Here is a 20,000-nt window from a genome sequence, read left to right on the forward strand (position 1 = left end):
TGCTTACTGTACACATGTGTAACTACAAGTAAAGTTGAGATAATTGTTTTACCTATACAGTTCTTCAAAACTCAGGCCACTGTTGTTCTTTTTCTGGATTTCCTGAATCGCATTCTTCAATAAATTCCAAATATCTTCTACATACTTGTCATCCATAGTCATCTGATTAAAAACCGAGAACAATGAAATGATTAAACCTTTATTTACCTTCTGCAGGATTTTAGCACAAAGGCTTGTAGGGCAATGCAAATCACTTAAAAAAATTCAAATTCCATGTACAAACAAGTCATAAGAAATTCCAAGCGGCATGAGGCAAGCCATTTGGTGTCAATGGAATCCCAATTTTTCATACCCTATTAGGAACAAAAAATTGATTCAAATCTCAAATGTGGGGTAAAAAGGAGGAAATAGAGAAGGGAAGTGATGATGTCACAAAAACTAGATCTGTGAAATTATGTGATTGGTTGGCATATCCAAAAGAAAAGATGAAAAAAGTTCACTTGCCAGAAATCAGCCTATTGTTATATATTTACCAAATATTAATCCACCCTCACCTAAACAATGGTCTTGCTGCCTGGGGTCAGGCATCCAAGACGTCCCTCAATAAAATTTTAATTCCCCAGAAGAAAGTGCTTCGCATGATGTATTTTACGGATATACGTGAACACGCAATTCCTCTATTTATCGACGCTGACATATTACCAGTGTTCCTATTTAATGTAATTAAAATAAAACTGTGATAGAATATTATTTATTGTAACTTAAAATTGTAGTTTTCCTTCCTTTTCCTTTCCTTTCTTTTCCTTTCAATTTATTTTTCTTTTAACTGGTCCTCCTAGATTAGCAATTGCTATTTTGCGGGCCAGTCTAGTGTAACCAATAGTCTTATGAAATAAAGTTGAAGAAGTTGAAGAAGTTGTTGGTACAAATTGGCGAGGAGATATAAGCAGGGTTATCCTTTGATGACTCCACGTAAACCCTTCTAAAATAGGCCTAGAAAGATTTGTATGGAGTAATCAGAGCAAACTGGGGCTTATATCTATCCACCAATTTGCACTAACAGTCTAATTTTTGGCAATGGAGTTTTTTTATGTTGTTGTTTCTGAATATGCTAACCAATCCCATAACTTCACAAATATGATTATTTATGACATCGCACTTTTCCACTCTATTTGAGTGCCTGATTCGGGAAGAAAAGTCACTTACTGGGAGGTTTGATAAACTAAGGTTGCAAAAGCTGGGATTCTATTGCATTTACAAAAGTGGACAAAAAGTTGAACTTGGTGCTACTGTAAAGCAAATCAAGCCAAAGGAAGCAGCAGGACTAGAACCTGAGACTGTCAGATTGCAGGTCCAGCACTCTGACCACTGGGCCACACTTCCTCCATTGATATGTTTTCCTTTGGTAACATGATTAATGAAATAAAATATAGTGCCTTTATGTCTTATTGCGTCTTAATTGTGTAGTGAGAAATCAGCTGAGTTGCTGGTCACCACTGGAATAACCCTTAAAGCCAAAAAATAAATAAAAAATAAATTCTCCATACTGGTCTCTACACATTTCCATGAAGAATAAGTTTAGAGAATTATTTTTGATAAAAGATCAAAGCGTTTTCCATTAGGTGATTATTTCATCAATTCTCATAACCTTTTCTCTTAATTGTGTATTGATATTGTTTGGAGAAAATTGATGTTGGTCACTCTTGGGACTTAAAGGGCTAAGGGAGGTTGAACCCTGCTTAATCAAACATAAATATCGGGGCATAAAGGAACGATCACCAAGGATGAAATGGCAAGATTGTTACATAAATTCTCCTCATCAATACAGCCAGTGTTTCAAACCCTAGCAAGTATCTTTACATTTTTAAAAGTACAATGTACTAATAAGTCAAAATTCAGGGATCCATATTCATTTTTTCTCAGAGTTGTCAGCTGGGCAAGTCAGCCTGATAGCATACATGTACTTGCCCATTTTCAATTTGGGTTGCCCAGAAAAAAGTGCAGAATTTTATAAACAGTTTATATACTTAAGAGAATGGTGAAAAAATTGCGTGCAACTTGAATATTTCTGATTAGCATTTATTCCCGTTATAGTTATCACGAAAGGGTTTTAACTAAACTTTTAAGTACAACAGGCTACAGGCGTACGCTAAACATAGCTTATTTACGTGTTACAAGTAGCCACCACGTTTGTTGGTCAGTTTACCATGAAGGCAAGATGGTAAGCTTGCCTTTTCCCCCATATAAGGCAGCAGCTCCTGCATCACCTTTTTGCGAAACGTCTTCTAAAAAAGGTCACATCTTTTTTTTTTTTCGCCAAAGGCAACGAAACGCCCTCTACAAAATGCCAGATCTTTAAGATTGCTGACAATTTTCTACGAATGGTCTCTGAATGCAGTACTTCAAAAAAAAGTGAGCCTTTCGTAGAAAATGCTGCACCATCAAAGATGACACCCAAACTCACGATTTCATTGCAGACAAAAGCAGCTTGTTATTCTCCATTTTCTAAAAGTTTTAACTAAATCAGAGAAGTAATAAGAACACAAGGAAAACGTATAAAAACATATAATAATTTTTTGAAAAGATTTTGTGGTTGAGAAAAACCTCACTCATCCGAAGGGCGACTTTTTAAGTTATCTTAATCATTTGTACAGGATTGTAGTCACCTGAGATGACCAGACGAATGGGAATATGGATCGCTGCAAAATTCAAGGAAAATTACAATTATTTCATTTTCTAAAATACTGAAAAATACAGTGCCATGTTAATGAGCTGCTGACTTAAAAGTTAGGAAACTGTTACGATTAAAGAGTTCCAGCGCCACATTTTTGATTTATGGTAAATGACAGTAGTAAAGTAAAGTTCTCTCACATTTGGTTGTGAACCTAAAAGCTACACCTGTAGCCACGAATGTAATAACAATAGTAAAATAGACTGTAAAATGTCTGTTTCTTCATGACTGAAAAAATAAATGAATAAATAAAAATCACTTTGATCAGTTTTTTGATGCCAAGAAAGGAATGAAAAAAGCACAAAAAATTTATGATAAAACATGAAACGTACCTTCACTAAAGAAAAACAAACACACAAGCCTTACTTCAGTTTCAAACACCAAACTCCTTGCAGCTTATCAGAATAGCAACATTGCATACATTAACACTGGATGCAAAGCTAATAAATAATTAATACAAAATTTCTAAAAATAGCTTCTCAGACTGTTAAAGGAAACTGTTCATGAATACTTTAGAGATACGATTTCTAAAAATAGCATGATTTAAGAATTCGTTTTCTTTCTTTCTGGCTGAAAATTAATGGACTTTTCTCAGTTAAATTTTTTTTAGTTTAAAAGGCTGATAGCAAACAAACAGAGGACAGCAAAATCTTTAAGTTCAAGTTTTGTTATACAACTATACATGTAACTATAGTTTATATCCCTTGACAGTTTCTAACACATAGTAGTAATTTAGAAAAAAAGGTATTTGCAAAAAAACAGTTAATAATAACTGTTGGAAGAATTTTGTTTTTTGAAAATAGTGAGTTCTGAAAAGAAAAGATAAAGATCAAAAGCAAAAACTACATCACTTTCAAAACTATAAAAGCATCATCCAGCTGTAGTATTTTGAATAAATTATTCAATCGCACCACTTAATTTATGCAGTAAAACCAAAAAGATTTCTTAAAACAAGTACCAACAAACACACAAACAAAAAGCTATATTATGGTCAATTATATGTATACTTTAATGCAGATTGGTGACTGGGGATTTATTGTATCTGGTATGTGTTTGGGTGTTTTCATCAAGGTTTTAAAAAATTATTCCCCCCAAGGTCTATGAAACTTAATATTATTTTGTACTGAATACAATGTATAATCATGAACTCAGCTGACCTTGAGGTCAATACCATTACTTCAAAATATACCACACCAACTGTCTTAACTGCAATAATTCATGTTTTTACCTATCCTGCAACAGTATAAATAATTTTTCCTTTTTCTTTTGTTCCAAAAAAACCAAATTAGAACCACCACACATACACCCTTGAATGAGAACGTTTGGCCTTACATATATATTGCAAAGTTTAAAATAAGATGGCAACTGCCCATTTAGGGGGTCACTCTTACTCAAAAGTTGTGTCATTAAATGACTGAAAGTTAGCTGTGGTTACATTAACCATTCTGCCCCTGTAAGTGGCTCTTTCCTATGGGGAAGGAACTATTTGTGAGGGTAATCTTTCCAGAATAACAATGTCCTTGGATATGCATTTTAAAAAGCGATGAAAAGATGTTACAATTTTACTTTTAAACAGGTGTTGAACAATTTTTCTGCACTTTTATGCATACCTCTAAAATGTCATCTTTACCTTTCTTAAAAAAAGGATATGAATCATTTTCACAAAAATGCAGTGTGACCATTCAAAGGAAATCTTATTAGCATAATGTAATTATGAACAGTGGAATTTTTGCCATATGACCACCTTTTTCTGCCCACAACAAAAGTCCAGTCATTTCCTTATCCTACAACCTTGACAATTTAACCACCCACTTAAAGGCCTTTTTTCCCATAGAAACAATAGAAGATGTGTTTTCACAGGCCAATGAAAATGAAGTTTTCGAGATTTGCAGCTTCAGATAGACCTTTGCAGAGGAGCTAGGGTGTAGTCCGTGATCTCATATTTTGTCCATTAAAAAGTCACAAGATACCATATGACTGAGATCCAGGTAGCCTTTGTACAGTTTGACCTATCCTAAAAGACACTTTCTCTATGTTGACACCTAGTCATTGCACCAGAGACAAATCATTACCAATGATGCTTTATTAACCTCCCTTCAATAGACACTTTTTTTCCGATCCTAATCAGGACTGTCACTGACAGCCGGGGCCCAGGTACTTCCTCCAGCTACTTTCATAGGAAAATAGAAAAATAGAAGCTAGGTGGGGAATCAAATAGCTTGTAATTTCTTTACTTGTTGTATTTACCTACCAACTTGAAGTCTCAGTCACAGCCCTGCCCAAGGGTGTCTGAGAACAGAAAGCTACACTTAAGTATGTTTGACAGTCAGTAACCAGTCAGTTAACGTACATGATGTTTTGCTACTTTAGAGTTTGCTAATGTGTGCCATAAATTTGGATCTCATATACCTCTCAAATTCACACTTCTTCTTAAAATTTAAGAAGAAGTGTGAATTTGAGAGGTATATGAGATCCAAATTTATGGCACACATTAGCAAACTCTAAAGTAGCAAAACATCATGTACGTTAACTGACTGGTTACTGACTGTCAAACATACTTAAGTGTAGCTTTCTGTTCTCTCACGCGAAAACGTACACTAACGGCTTTCCGTTAAACGGGTGAAACGTACGGCTGTCGAACGGGTAAGAAACGGCCCACGAAGCCGTTTGAAACGGATGAAACCGAACGGCTGAACGGCTGATAATTTATTCCGAACGGATTGGTATGACGGCTGAACGGCTAGCGAAAAATTTCGAACGGATGGTAATCACGTCTGAACGGCTAAAAAAATTTTCGAACGGTAGACCTGAACGGCTGAACGGCAGGAGTAAAATTTCGAACAGATGGTCCTGAACGGCTGAACGGCTCGTCAAAAACTTCGAACGGATGGTAATCACGGCTGAACGGCTAAAAAAAATTTCGAACGGTAGACCTGAACGGCTGAACAGCACGAGTAAAATTTCGGTCATTTGCCGCAGATTTACCTTTGGACAAGTTGCAGAAATTCTACAATAATTTTATTATGGCTGTTTCCAATTGAACGGGTCATGAACGGGTGAGTTTTTTTCGCCACGCAGAATATAAACAAACTTGTTCTAGACAAACAACAAAAAAAGAGCGATTAAACGCTTTGATGCTTTTAAATAAAAACTTGCTATGGCCATCACAAATGGAAAACGTGAATAGAAATAATGTTAAAAAGCTCAAATCACGATGAATAAATCGGCAGCGGTAAGAATTTTTGAATATCGAATTATGAATGAAAGTAAAGCTTGCATCATAGCAGACCGTTTTGAAACTAATTAATTGCGTAGCGTCACATCGCCAGAGAAAACTTCGAGATGTCACGCTTGTCGTGATACTCACCCGTGCTGGCCAACGAGCAACAAACCGTCGCTTCATAGAACTATGCCATAGTCTTACACTGTTCTTTGCAAAAAAAATCTTAGGCCTTTCAAAAAATGACGAGAGTTTTGGTTCACGAAAAATAAATCATCAGATAGTTGACTGAGTAGATGTTGGTCACGTGCTACGCAACGAGTTTTGCAAGTGACTCGAATTTCATTCGCGATCAGAAAGATCAGAAAGTGTTACTGGTAAAACCCTTTTCTCTTCGTTTGGTAGACTGTTTCCCGTGATTCTGGCAGCGGGTCATTAAACGAGTCAAATCGCCACTTCCACCTATAGTTTCTTAGTAGTTTACCTGGGATCAGAGGAACACGTTTTCGACTCAACAATTGCGGTGAAACAGTTGTTTACACAAGACAGTATTAATTTTCGTCGCTCTGTCAGACTTTTTTCGGTCGGTTCTGAATTTCACGCTTGGTTCGAGATCAATGTTACGTTACGGCAAGAAAGCAACGAAGCACGGCTAGAACAAGATTTCGCAAACTACCATTTCGTGTCTTCGTTTCGCAAACGACCGGCCACAAGGCATTGCATAAGGCCATCTGAACAGCGTAAAAATTAATTATGATCCAAGGCGTTTGAATGAACGGTTCCAACTGATTGAAGTTTTGAACGGGTGGATAATTTTTCTGAACGGATGACCAAGTCGTTCGAACGGATTCAAATTTTTCTGAACGGGTGCCACAGCCGTTTGAACGGATAGACAATTTTTGTGAACGGATGGCACAAGCCGTTCGAACGGATGGATGATTTTTGTGAACGGATGACCAAACCGCTCGAACGGATGCAAATTTTTCCGAACGGGTACACTAGCCGTTCGAACGGTTGGGCAATTTTTGTGAACGGATGACACAGCCGTTCGAACGGCTTGACTTCCTTTTTAAACGGATCGCCCAAGCCGTTCGAACGGATGCAAATTTTTTGTGAACGGATGAGAAACGGCTTGTGAACGGATTTCCGTTCGAAAACGGGAAGCCGTTAGTGTACGTTTTCGCGTGAGAGGTCACAAATTGTTAAATAAATTATTCCAACATCCTAGTGCAATATTGATGAGTATGGCAAAAACTGCATGAGTTCAAATTATCAGTCCAAGGTTGAAGAAAAAATGTCTTATCCTTGGTTGATTTTTATTGTTTGTCACCTCCAGTTCCATTGCACAGTGCCGGATGCAGGTGCTTACACTAATTGGCTTATGTGACGCGTGTGTATTCAAATTTATTTGTGTGTGTGCTTTGCTTGTTTTGTTGTCATATTCACCTAATTTGCACTCACATAGATTGCATTGTCCAGTTTAAATGGAAACCAGGTACCTGTTCCTCAAAATTTTAAGGGTTTCATAAGTTACCCAGTACGTCTCCAAGAACATTTTGGGTGTTTTGACAAAACTCCCATGATTTTTGCCTCTGTATTTTTCCCAGTAACTTGCTTGGCAATTTATGGCAAGAGTAATGTTACAGACAAATTGCCAACTGAGCAAAATAGCCACTGGAGGCAAAATTCTCGGCTTAGCAAGTTAAGTACTTTAGAAATCAAACTGTACAAAAGCCACATGTATCATTATCATTATTATTACTAGACTTCGGCTGATTAACATTTTGACTTGAAGTAAGTATGCATGCATCTTGTGCCACAAGATGCATGATCATACTCAAACTCTTGCCCACGTTCGTCCCTAACATGTTTACATCATGCAAGGAAACAAAGAATGTTAAATTACAAACTTATAGCATTACCATATCAATATTCTGATCATTACATGTTTGGACAACGTAACTTCCGTTAAGGTTTTTGAAATCTCGCATTAAAATTGAACAAAATTTTCCCTTAAAAATAAAAAACAAGCGTTTTTGGATAAATGGAACTTCCTCATCGTAAATAGACAAATCTGGGTGCAAATCGCGCCAAATTTGACTTCCTCGCCATGGCCCTAATCAATTGCATTTTTCCACTCTGTGATCCTCCAAAACGATTAGACGATAAATTTCAACTACTTTAACATTTAAACTAATAAAGAAACGCTTTGGGCTGCTTTAGATATTCATTCTTACCGGAAAAGCCCGAATTCTCATTTTTGTGTCTTTCTTCCCTGTTCGCAGGCTCGACATGTCGACGAATTCTTCAAGCAACTCCCAACCAACCAAATCCTTTGATTACTGCAGCAAATCGGCCAAAACGTCGAAGAGGCTGGTTAACTTAGTAAAGCGTATTCCCATGCATCGAAACTCTGAACCATCAGCGCATCACCGCCGCTTATCAATCGCAAACAGCTACAAGAATAGCCTCCATTTTGCCAAGTGAAAACCGCGAAACAAACTCTGGAGCCATTAATATATCCCATAATGCATTTAGAACTGACGTCATATATTCAATTGCGCAAGCGCAACAAAAGGCCTGGCTGCCGATGAAAACAAGGCTTGGACACTGAGCCTTAAGTTGACCAGAGAAAAACGGTGAAACAGATGGTTTGATTGTAGGTAGTCTTCTGCTGATCTTGGATCAAGGGTATAGGTTTGGTCGTAGATAATGTGGGCGCTTCAGTGACTATTTCAAATTTCCCGAACCACATCAGAATGCAAGAGCTTAGCAGATGGCCAATATTCAGCCTTCTGGACGAAGAATTTTTAACTTCTCTTAAAATAGCGTACGTGTTTGGAAATGCAGGGAACGAAGCCATCGTTGTTACAAGAGATGATGATGTTTATGCTTTAGGATCAAACGGGAGCAGTTGTCTAGGTGTCGGTGATGCCCAAAGTTGCCTTCACCCAAGGAAGGTGGAGGCATTGTGTAAGAAAAATATAGTGTCCTTGGCTTGCGGCAGTGGTCCTCATGTGCTTGCAGTTTCAGGTACGTATGACCCAGATTGCTTTTCCTGACCATCTATAAAGGAAAAGTAGCAAGTCTTCTACCCATCCTTATACATTTATTATGCAACCATAAGTGCTTCAACTATTTGTGTAGGTAGTTAGGTAGCAACTTTTAATGAGGGTAACACGTGACAGTAAACAGTGATGAACTAGTGGCCCTCAAAAGTGTCAGTGACAAAAGCTTGAGATAATGTATGCATCATATTGCTGGTTTGCACGTGATGTCACAACAGCCATGTTGGTAGTCAAGAACAAAAGCTTCCCTCTCCTCTGGGAACTTAACTCTATTTTCATGTAAATTCTTTGAGAAAAAATTATGTTGTTTTGACCCCCAATGTGGCTGCCTTGTCACGTGGTTGCAAACCAAGAATAGGCATGAGTCTGTACAGACCTACAGTGTACCCTTATTTTGCTCTCATCAGTTAGAGATCAAAAGCTAGGTGAACGTGTAACTCAATATCTGGATGCAACCAGTTACCTGCTGTGCAGCCATTATTTAGCCTGCCACTTCTCGCTGAAATATGTCAAATAATATGATAGCTTTATGCCTTTGTCATATCACAGAGGAGTGTAGTGTGACCTGATCTCCTTTGCAGCCACTCAGGTCAGAGTCATGCAGTGTTTCCCCTCCCAAAACAATGAGAGATAAATGTATGTTGGTTCAAAGCAGCTGTGTGGCCAGTAAGTTCCGACAAATGTAAAACACCCAAAATACTTTTTTTTATGTTTAAAAGGATCAGGTGAAGTGTACACATGGGGTCATAATGGCTACAGTCAGCTTGGAAATGGGAATTCAAATCAAGGGTTAATACCCTCACCTCTAACATCAGCATTACAATTGAAGCAGGTTGTTCAAGTGGCTTGTGGCAGTCATCACTCATTATCCCTGACAGGTGATGGCGAGGTAATTTCATTTTTTATGGTAATCTTAAAATATTTCACTGCGGCAGGATTACATAACCATGGCAGGATTAGCTGACTGCGCCAGGATTAGCTCAGTCAGTAATTCAGTAGAGTGCTTGACTGCAGAACAGTAGGTTGTGGGTTCAATTCCCAGGGGCCAGAACAATACTCAGGGTCTAAATGTAACTGAGAAATAAAGGTACTGTCTTTGCACCGCAAGCGGCTAGACCTTCGCGTGACACAGATGACCACATAAAGTGGTAGTACCATCTCCAGACCCTTGGAGACCTAAAAATAGTGTCCCCAATATATTAGTACTTTTGTGCAAAATATGTTGGTACTCAAATAGAAAAGTGCATTTTTTAAGGACCTTTCTGGAGCTTACTCAGTTATGCCAACTTTCCCAGATATAGCACCGATCTCCCGTTTCTCCTGACTTTTGAGTATTTCTGTACTTTAGTTTGAAATTTAGCCCATTTTTTCCAAAATAGTACATTTTCTAGGCCATTTTTGCACATATTTAGTCACTGACAAAGACTATTTTCATCATTACAATGATGAATGCAAATTCTGATTGTATGCACCTCACGTAAGACTTCATGTAATATCCTAAGCCATTCCATGACCGTCATAATTTGGGGGCTGGGTCGATTTGTTGGGAAGGCTGTGGTGAGGTTTGTTGAAATTCGGGGGGGGGGGGGTGGGGGGAGGTTGCAGTGCAAGAGATAGAGACTGTCTCTTCATTCAGGGGGGCGGGGGTAGTGCAAGAGATAGAGTCTCTAGATTTAAGATCTCCAGAGATTCTGACTGTCTTGAATATTCTGGCTGATTCGCACACTATTGAGGAATTTTTGACCCCTCATGTTTTTCATAGGTTTATGCTTGGGGTTACAACAACTGTGGACAAATTGGTCTTGGAACTACAAACAATCAGACTGTACCCAGAAGAATCAACTCAGCAATAATAGGTGTGATAAAAGAAAGTATATTGTTTACAAGTTCACATGTTTATTCTCAAGATCATGATATGTACAATTAACAAGAACAATTTGCACTACATGTATATGTTGCGATCATCAATAGTCAAGCCTTTTGTAGGTCAATAAAGATGCCACATTCATGAGAAAAGGTTTTTATCCATGTATCAGTTTATTTAGTTTCTTTAGTTAAGGTAGGATTGAGAATTAAACCGTCTTATTTTAACAAAAATTAACACTGTTCTTGATAATTATACAAACATGTGACAAACAAATACAAATGTACGGGTAGTTTTAAGTGTCGTTCTCTTGAAGATAACCAGTTTTTAAGTTTTCTTCTTCTCTGGATCATTTGATTTTAATGCTAAACTGCCACGCTAATGTTTTCCTTTGAGCATTTCATTAAGATATCTGCTCATTAAATCTTTTTTTATTATTTTTCTAAAGGAAGCAAAAAGATAAGTATGATTGCTTGCGGTCAGACATCGTCCATGGCTTTGTCAGATGCAGGGGAGGTAAGAACTGCAAACAAAAATACAGTTGAACCTCCACATCTGACCACCTACTATAAGTGAGCACCTGTTCAAAACACCTAAATTTTTCCAGTCAAAGCCCCATGATAAGCGACTGCAACTACATTTTGGATAGACTGCAAGTAGTCCGCCTTTTCTATTAAGATCCGTCGGGTTCTCAGACAAAATGAGTATGTTGGCTCTGAAAACGCTTTACCCCAGTGACTTTGAAGAAAATAAAAGTTCTTCCTCTCCCAGCTTATGCCCTCGTTTCTCATGGTTCACGGCTTCGCTGCTCACGCGTCTTACCGTAGCAACTTTGAAGACAGTAAGAGGCTGCTTGAGTCTACATTTTGGACTGATCGCGATGGTTTTATAAAATTTCCATTGCTTTTAACCTTTCGTAAGAGACCAATTGACGTATGGTGTGATCTTTTTGTTCACTGTAGTATGTTTTGCGTCACTCAGAGTATATGACGAACTTTCCATGACAAAAAGTAGATGCGTCGGAACCTTTTGTCGGAAGAGACCACCTGTGGGTTGATTCTTGTAAGCGACCACCTCCTGTTAGCAGACACTAAATCTTCGCATTGTGTGTAGTCGCGTATGGGAGGTTGAGCTGTATGCATGAGTGTGAATGAGTAATTGTGTATTTGTACGTTTTTGTGGATCACAAGTTGAAGTAAAAGGGCTATGAATTTAACTTTTACAGGGTGACAACAACTCCTAATGCAAAAGCATTATTGTAACTTTTATTAAATAAGGTGGGAAAAGGAGGTTTGGTAAGTTATTCTGAAAACCTAAAGTGAAAGAAAATTGGCCGGCAACCATGTACATGTAACTATTTTTTGGAAATGGTGCGGTTATATCTAACTCTCGGCTTAAATTTCATGTTCTTGTTCGGTTTTAGGTATGGCGATGGTAATGTAATCTATTGATATTAAAGTGGCCCTTTGGACCGTGGGAACTTTGTAGTATGAGGCAACTAATGTTAATGCTACCCCACCCCTCACTGCGCAGATCGGGTTAGTGACACGTCATCAGTATAGAATTTCTGCGCTCATTCCTCAGACGTCACTTCACAAGAAAACCAGAGGCATCGTGAAATGTTGGGTGTTTTCAGAGGCTGCCTTCGACCTGGACAAATTCTTAACTTGCTAAGATTAGCAACGATAGTGGTTTTTGTTTTTCAGCTTTTTGCGTGGGGCTACAATGGAAATGGACAGTTAGGAGTTGGGAACAATGCAAATCAGCTGACACCTTGTAAAGTCATTGGACTTGTTGGAACAATCACCACACAAGTAAGAACATCCTAAAAAATATTCGTGTAAGGGAAAATGAAATGAAAAACATTCATACACGCCAAGTAACCCTAAAAAATATTCATGCACTTGTCTAAAAAATTCATAAAAGGGAAATCTTAACGGAAAAAAATTCGTGCGGCTAGAAACTTCCCCACCCCCATAACTTTTTTTTTTAAAGCAACGTTAAGATTAGCTAAAAACAAATTTGCAGGTGCATCACGCTTTTTTATACATTTCTTTACCGACCGTGACGTGCAACGTCTAATTTCACGGTTTACCGAGGACGTGAACACAAGACAACGACTTTCTCTTTCTTTTTCTACACCTAAAGTCCTTTAGAATTTATCTCCAGAGAAACCCACCAAAATGTGACACCATGAAAGAGACGGAACAAGAGTGATGAAGTTTGAACCGCGCGAATTCACGGTTTTTAAAACCCCATTTACACGCGCTAAAAAAATCGACGCGGCACGCCAAATTTTGGCACAGTGCCTCGTGTACCCGTGCCGAGACTTCCTCCGGGAGGGAGTCTCGGCACCCCTAAAATTTTGAGTACTGGTGCCACATTACATTTGAGACCGATACGTTTACACGTCGAAAATTGGGAGTGCCGTGCCTTAAAATCGTCAGCACGGTTTCAAAAATTTGGCGTGCCGTGCCGATTTTTTTAGCGCGTGTAAATGGGGTTTAAGTAACGTTTTCGGCACCGCCAACTTACTGAGTCTCAATTCGACTATTTTTTATCGTTAAGTTCCAATAGTAACGACCCTCGTTGCTTTCGGATTTAGCACCGTTCTGCTATCGCTACTCTCGAGGGGTTGTTACTTTTGGATGGCCAAAACGTGTACTCCACGTAGGCATTTCAAAAAATAAAATGGCAAAAAATGTGAAAGGAATACTTTTTGAAAAAAGGTAATATATATCCTGTACTTAAAAGAGTTTTGAATAAGAATGTCAAAACAATCATTATTACTAAACCTCGGATCAGTGTTCAGGGTATCTATCATACCCGTTATTTTTGCAAAAAGGGAAATTTGTTTTGAGGTCTCTACTTTCGGAGGGTCGTTATTTTCGGGGGAATCGCTACTTTCGGGATTTGCTAACCCAATAATATTTTATGGCGCTTAACTTTCGGAACTTTACGGTATAAAGGTCACTCTTTTTCCCATTTACGTCTGTAGATTGTTTGTGGCTATGCACATTCCCTAGCGTTATCAGACGCAGGATGTCTCTATGCTTGGGGTGCAAACTCATATGGACAGTTAGGGACTGGGAATAAGGCACATCTGGTGACACCAACTAAAATTGGTCTGGACAAAGGGAGGTAAGAAAATTTTTGTTCCTTGTGGTGGCATGCACTTGCTTTTTAACTCTATGAAGACCCAATCTCGTTGCTCATATGAAAAAAAAATCAATAAATTGGTTTTATTAGAATGGTCTCACTTGAAAGTTTCCCTAATCCACAGACTCAAGCCCTAGAAGTATGTACTAAATAATTATAGCATCAGCTGAAAATATCGCAAAGAGGTTTCATTTGAATGGTCACAACATAGGATGACGTCCACGGACACCAAAGTCAGAACTACATACTAAATGAATAGTACCATGTGAAAGTGCAGCTGAAAAGTTTCATTTCAATGGTAACACCATACTGATAGACATGAAAGTTAGTACTACATACTAAGTAAATGTACCATGTGAAAGTACTGCTGAAGAGGTTTCATTTGAATGGTAACACCATAGGATTTCGTCCACAGACTTAAAAGTTAAAATTACATACTAAATAAATAGTACCATGTGAAAGTACTGCTGAAGAGGTGCGTACATGCGTAACACCGTGACAACAGCGCGCAGCCCTCAAATAAAATAACAGATTCTCCAAATAAACAAGTCTTTAAACTACTAAGGAGTATCTCTCAACGATCAATAAACGAATCAGTTCAAAGTACAGAAATAGGTTGAATTCGGAAAGCATATGATCGGATTCTTTTTTGTTATTTGTTGTTGTTGGTGATGTTGATGTTGTTGTTTCTGAAGTACATTAGTGCACCAGAGCCAGCTTGTGCACGGGCTAATGTATACTATGCTGGGGTTAAAAGCAAATCCTTTTAATTCCTCCATTTTCCTATTTTGTTAGCTGTTGTAGAGTGCATTCCTTTCCTCAACAGAACCAGCAAATAGCATATTCAGCTCAAATGTACATTTATTTTCCAGATTTGTTGAGATTGCTGCTTGTCATTACAGTCATTTGTCAGCCGCTATGACTGCTACTGGAAAGGTCTGTATTCAGTGAAAAAATCAAATAAGAGGGTGAAAATGTCAGGTAACTTTGTATATTGCCAGTCTGTTTTTTTAGCTTACTGGCTTATAGCCAGTAACGCTTTGTGCTATCGTCTGCGTGAGAATGAATGAATGAATGAGAATGATGGCAAGATCATTTCTATTGGAAGGGACTGGGTTGGATACCTGTTGTATCCCATTTTTCTTTAATCTGTATTATAAAGCGTTATTTTGACAAAGAGGAATTTGATGAGGTTAAAAAGTATATTATCCACCGTTATTTTAAAAACGCAAAGTGTTCGTGAAAAAAAATAGCGGTTTCCTCAATTAGTACTAGCTTCGTGTTAAATAGATTGTCACTCAGATAAAGAGTTTTTAAATTATATTTTTCTATATACGTTCTCTTTTGCTTGTTTAAGTAAACAGATGTCACTATCGTAGGTTTTTTTTTACCGTCCTGTAGGTTTACATGTGGGGCCAGTGTCGTGGTCAAGCCGTAACAAGTCCAATGGAAACAAAGTTCACCAAAGTTGACAGCATATTCGCTTGTTTTGCCTCTCCTCCGTCAATGTTCAGACCTCTCATAGTAGGTTAGTAACCAGACTGCTTGGCAATCAATTGTCCTGATTTCAGTACTTGGGAACTTAATTAAGCAAAGGCGTTTTTAAGCCACGCACGTCAACCGGAAGTGACTTTTTACATTCCTGAGCAGTGGTTTTGCAAGAATTTTCAGTTAAATCGTCTCTACAAGTGTAAAGAAACTAAGCAATACAAATTTTAAATGCCCAGTGACCTATCTTTCGCGCGATGTCGCGTTGTTAAGGACGTGCAATTTCACTTCCGGTGGATGTAGTCATTAAGTTTAGTCAACGCCACTCGCAGCTAATAAGTGGCGTTTGTTCTAAGTTAGTAAACCAACTTTCTAGATTATGTCGTTGATAGTAGTCTCTAGAATACGTGATACGACTGTTTACCTGTGACATGATACAATCCACCTCATGTACGTCTCAGTTTCTCGTTTTTTCGATCCTTTTTAGTCCCTACTATCTCAGGGAGCCTGGAATTTACTAAGTTTCTCTAAGCACTGCATTCCATGCGATTCTACAAGTGTAAAAGGTGTCCAGCAAATCCTTCTAAATCAGAGATTTGGCCTAACTCCTTTAGTTGGTTTATTATTGGGCCATTCCACTGAGAGGGATATCCTGTCTCTAATTAGACAGCTTTAGATTCTGAGACGAGGACGACTACAGTACGAGTACGAGATTTTCTCAATATTGAGTATTGCTCACGCGTGAACCAGCATCATTTTGGCGGGAAAACGTGATAGCCGTCGTCATTCTACTACGAGTTTTAGCGAGAATGTCGTAGTGGCGGAAACAAGTTATCAAATGTTAGAAGTTTTATCATTTATTTTGCTATCGGGAGAGGGCTTAACCTCCTTCAGTATAAATAACCGTGCTAACTTTTTTGGTGAGAGATTACGCGCAATAACTTTAAGTTAAATTTTGTACTCGTACTCGTTCTCAAATCTAAAGCTCTCTAAAGCATTTATGGCCTTCCCAGCCACTCACTCCCCTCTCACTTGTTTTTAGATCAGGTGCAAGAAAAGAGAGTGGAACAAAGTGTTAAAGATGCATTTAATGACCAGGTACCGGTGTAAAATGTCTAGCATTCCGTAACCGCGGTTGTTCTAAAGCTAGAAAGTGCTACCCAGTAGAAATATCCGGGCTATAATTGACATTGCCCTCTCACCTCACGGGGCTTTTCTGGGATAATGAAACAAATGATTTAAATGGAACATAACGAGGTTGAAGAATCCCACCTGGTAGGAGGTGAACTAGTTGGCTATTTTGTAAGCGTAGCCGAGGATTTGAACTCGGGCCGGCTCTAACCGTTCGGCCACTCTGCTTCTTACTTAGTGGATACGTATTTGAGAAACCAATCGTGCTATCCTGTGGATGGACATTTATCCGGCGGATAATCTTATTCACCTTTTGAACAATTAGAGGCAGAAAGTAGGCCGGCAGTTGCCTAAATGTTTGTGCATACAAACTAGTGTCATCAAATTTAACGCGTCACTAAGTGAATTTCACCCATGAGAGCAATGAAATCATGGAAAATTGAATCTTTGACCGAATAAAATGAAATGCTGTCTCGAAGAAATTGACTCACGATCATCCCCCCTCCCTGATATTTCCTTGTCGACCAATTTTCATGAAGTTGTGAAATTTTAATTTTCCATGATCGGTGTATTTGGTAGAAACGCAGACGGTTTTTTTAGTCGTAGTTTCTCTCCACCCGAAAAGTAAGCCTTCACGCCCGAGCCATCAAACGATTCCTGTGACGGAGAGAAGCCACAATCCTTATTTGGTGTGCCGTAATTTGAAATTGTCGTTGAAAGGTGATAAAATTTTGGGATGAAAAAGGTGGACGAACGCTGTCAATTAATCCCTTTTTCTTTCCATCTTTCACGTTTATGTTTTCAGGAAACAAGTGATTTAACATTTATGATTGAAGGCAAACCTGTGTACGTACACAAGGCCATGTTGAAAATAAGGTAGTGGCACCTTACCAGCTTTATTAATTTATATATTCCATAGTAAAGCGTTATTTAAATATAATTCTCCTTGCGTGTACTTTCTTTTAACAGTTCAATTTTTCATATGCCTTCGAAAAAAGCATTGCGCTGCTTTGTGCAAACAAAGTCCTTTTTGACAAAGATATAATGATGAATTTTGAGCCTCGTTGAAAACATGGGAAAGATGATTTTCCAGTCAGTGACACAAGCGGCTCAGAAGAAAAAAATCCAGGTACTCTAAACAGGGGTCGCACCCATGTCCTTTTGGTTTCTAGTCCAGATGCTCTACCACTGAGCCACAGAAGACTTTTGGGAGCTAACTCCTCTAAACTAGGTTCATGTGACAAACATCCTGCATACTGCGAGGGTTAATGCTTTTTATTTAACAAATAGATTCCATTTTGCCGTGCGTCTGTTCAGTAATAGATCACAGATGACGTCAAAATGTCGTAAAAACAAAGAAGTGGCGCACGAGCCGCAGGCGAGTGTGTCACTGTTGTTTTTACCACATTTTGACGTCCTCTGTGATCTATTACTGAACAGACCCACGGCAACATGGAATCTATTTGTTTTATACAATGATCAGAAAAGAAAAAGACCGATACACATACCTGCCTCGAACCGCTTGACCTTTTGAGGATTTGTGCTAGTTTAGGCATTTTTTAAGTCCCAAACCCAATTTTCATCTTAGCTTCTTCTTTATCTTACTTGTGTACAGTTTCTTCGAAAAGTTTTTTACCGTCTTTTCTTGCTCAAAGAAGAATAATAGCGAAAACATTTTGCAAAACAGCGAGTCTCTCGTAGCGAAGACAAACGATGGCAACTGTTGTGAAGATTTCTTGTAGTTTAGGCATTGTCAAGTAGTCAATAGCTTTTTTGGTCTCCGTTTCTCCATTTTTCTTCTTTGTAAATAGCTCCTGCTAAACTTTTTCCGAAGCTTTCACTTGCCTCAATCCGAAATAATCTCACAAACATTTTCAAAACCGCGTGCCATGTTGAACAAAACAAAGAAAACAAGTTTCCCGTGACGTCATCCATGTATCTGTACTCTAATAGATCATGGGCAACGACCAATCACAGCGCGCGTAGCATTCACATCATTGTATAAACATCAATAGGCCATTTCCGAGTTGCTTCAAGTCTCTGTTTTAAAGCGAGGCCAAGTGCGAAGCCATTGTTATGAAAATGATTTTTTATTCTCATGCAAATAAACCTCATTTTCACAAGGAAGGTTTTGCACCTAGCTTCTTTTTAAAAGAGAGAGTTCTCGAAACTCGGAAATGACCTATTGACATAGTTATCTCTCTCAAACCTATTACCCAGTCGTCAAACATCCATCCATGAAGGTCTTTTCTTAGAATTTTTTCGATATGCGAAGCAGGCGGTGTGAAGCAGATGTCTTCACTGTCGTGCTCTTCTAACTCCATTTCACTTATCGAATGGAACGAACCCATTCTGCTTTCGGTAGGGTACCACCCCCCACCCCCGTCCGATCCATACTGATCATTAGAATACTATGACGTCAATAAGTGACAGTAATTTGTACTGATTGCATGGCGCAATAACTCTCTTAACATTACATAGTATTTGGAGCTTTTTTCCTGTCGTCATTTTTCAGAGACCTAAAGATGCGGCCTTACAACTGCACATCGTGTATATGTAAAGATGGGTATCCCATGGTCGAATCCTGAACAGGGTGGGGAAGCGGACGGGAGTGGGAATAATTCTGCGCCTACTTGTTCTCAAATTGTGTAATTTGTTACATATTATTGAAACAACTCATTTTCAACAGGTGTGAACACTTCCGTAGCATGTTCCAGTCACACTGGGGTGAAGACGACAAGGAGTAAGTCTGACTAGTTAGGGTTAAGAAATTCAAAAGCTCTTTAATTTCTCGTAATTCATCCTGGCTGATAGACCCCAACTCAAGGCTTGTGTTGACAAAATACAGTGATTTGTATAAAATTATCCAGTCGAGCCTCAACCTCATTTCTTTGTGTTTGCTCACTGGAGCTTAATGCGAGAAAGAGCTATATGGATCATAGGGACCACTTAGGCCCTTACCGTGGAGCGAGGGGGACTGGGGAAAGAAGAGAGACCGTTCCTAGTCAAAACCTAAGAAAGGAGAGAGGTTAATGTTTGAGGGGGGTTCTATTTGCAGGCTGAAAAGATTTCTAAATGTCTTAAGGGAACAGAATGTCTCCCTACAAACATTCTGGAAAGTCATTGTCGTTTCCCAGGGGAACTTTTTATTTAAGCTTCTTTGCGAAGAGAGAAGAGAAATGACGATCAAAGCCTTTCTTAGTATATCTTTTCCACAGTCAGTGGCTTATTGTTGAAAGAGATATTTGTGTGTTCTAATTATTATTTTGTATATTTTTCTTTTCACCTTCTTTCAGCGTGATAGAAGTCACTCAGTTCAGTTACCCCGTGTATCGTGCT

The 20,000-nt window shown here is 38.6% G+C and overlaps 2 protein-coding genes across 4 annotated transcripts in view; one reads left to right on the forward strand and one right to left on the reverse strand.

Annotated features, from left to right (window-relative positions):
• Window positions 1-8,482, reverse strand: part of LOC140950081 (cullin-3-like) — a 63,644-nt gene extending 55,162 nt beyond the window's left edge. For 2 of the 3 annotated variants that reach the window (XM_073399253.1, XM_073399254.1), the window contains exons 1-2: window positions 8,189-8,481; window positions 53-162 (exon numbers count right to left, since the gene is read on the reverse strand). In XM_073399253.1, coding sequence (XP_073255354.1) covers window positions 53-162; window positions 8,189-8,245 — 167 coding nt within the window. In that variant the 5' untranslated portion in view covers window positions 8,246-8,481. Of the gene's footprint in view, window positions 1-52; window positions 163-8,188 lie in introns of all 3 variants that reach the window. The other variant, XM_073399256.1, reaches the window with a different exon arrangement.
• A 105-nt stretch (window positions 8,483-8,587) lies between these two features.
• Window positions 8,588-20,000, forward strand: part of LOC140950085 (RCC1 and BTB domain-containing protein 1-like) — a 14,031-nt gene continuing 2,618 nt past the window's right edge. The window contains exons 1-12 of the mRNA XM_073399262.1: window positions 8,588-8,984; window positions 9,739-9,908; window positions 10,782-10,875; window positions 11,332-11,399; window positions 12,590-12,697; window positions 13,882-14,024; window positions 14,915-14,978; window positions 15,444-15,570; window positions 16,573-16,628; window positions 17,467-17,537; window positions 19,351-19,404; window positions 19,958-20,000. The exon at window positions 19,958-20,000 is cut by the window's right edge and continues 55 nt beyond it. Coding sequence (XP_073255363.1) covers window positions 8,711-8,984; window positions 9,739-9,908; window positions 10,782-10,875; window positions 11,332-11,399; window positions 12,590-12,697; window positions 13,882-14,024; window positions 14,915-14,978; window positions 15,444-15,570; window positions 16,573-16,628; window positions 17,467-17,537; window positions 19,351-19,404; window positions 19,958-20,000 — 1,272 coding nt within the window. The 5' untranslated portion in view covers window positions 8,588-8,710. The remainder of the gene's footprint in view (window positions 8,985-9,738; window positions 9,909-10,781; window positions 10,876-11,331; window positions 11,400-12,589; window positions 12,698-13,881; window positions 14,025-14,914; window positions 14,979-15,443; window positions 15,571-16,572; window positions 16,629-17,466; window positions 17,538-19,350; window positions 19,405-19,957) is intronic.

This window comes from Porites lutea, chromosome 10, assembly GCF_958299795.1.
Source record: "Porites lutea chromosome 10, jaPorLute2.1, whole genome shotgun sequence".
NCBI classification, from domain to species: domain Eukaryota; kingdom Metazoa; phylum Cnidaria; class Anthozoa; order Scleractinia; family Poritidae; genus Porites; species Porites lutea.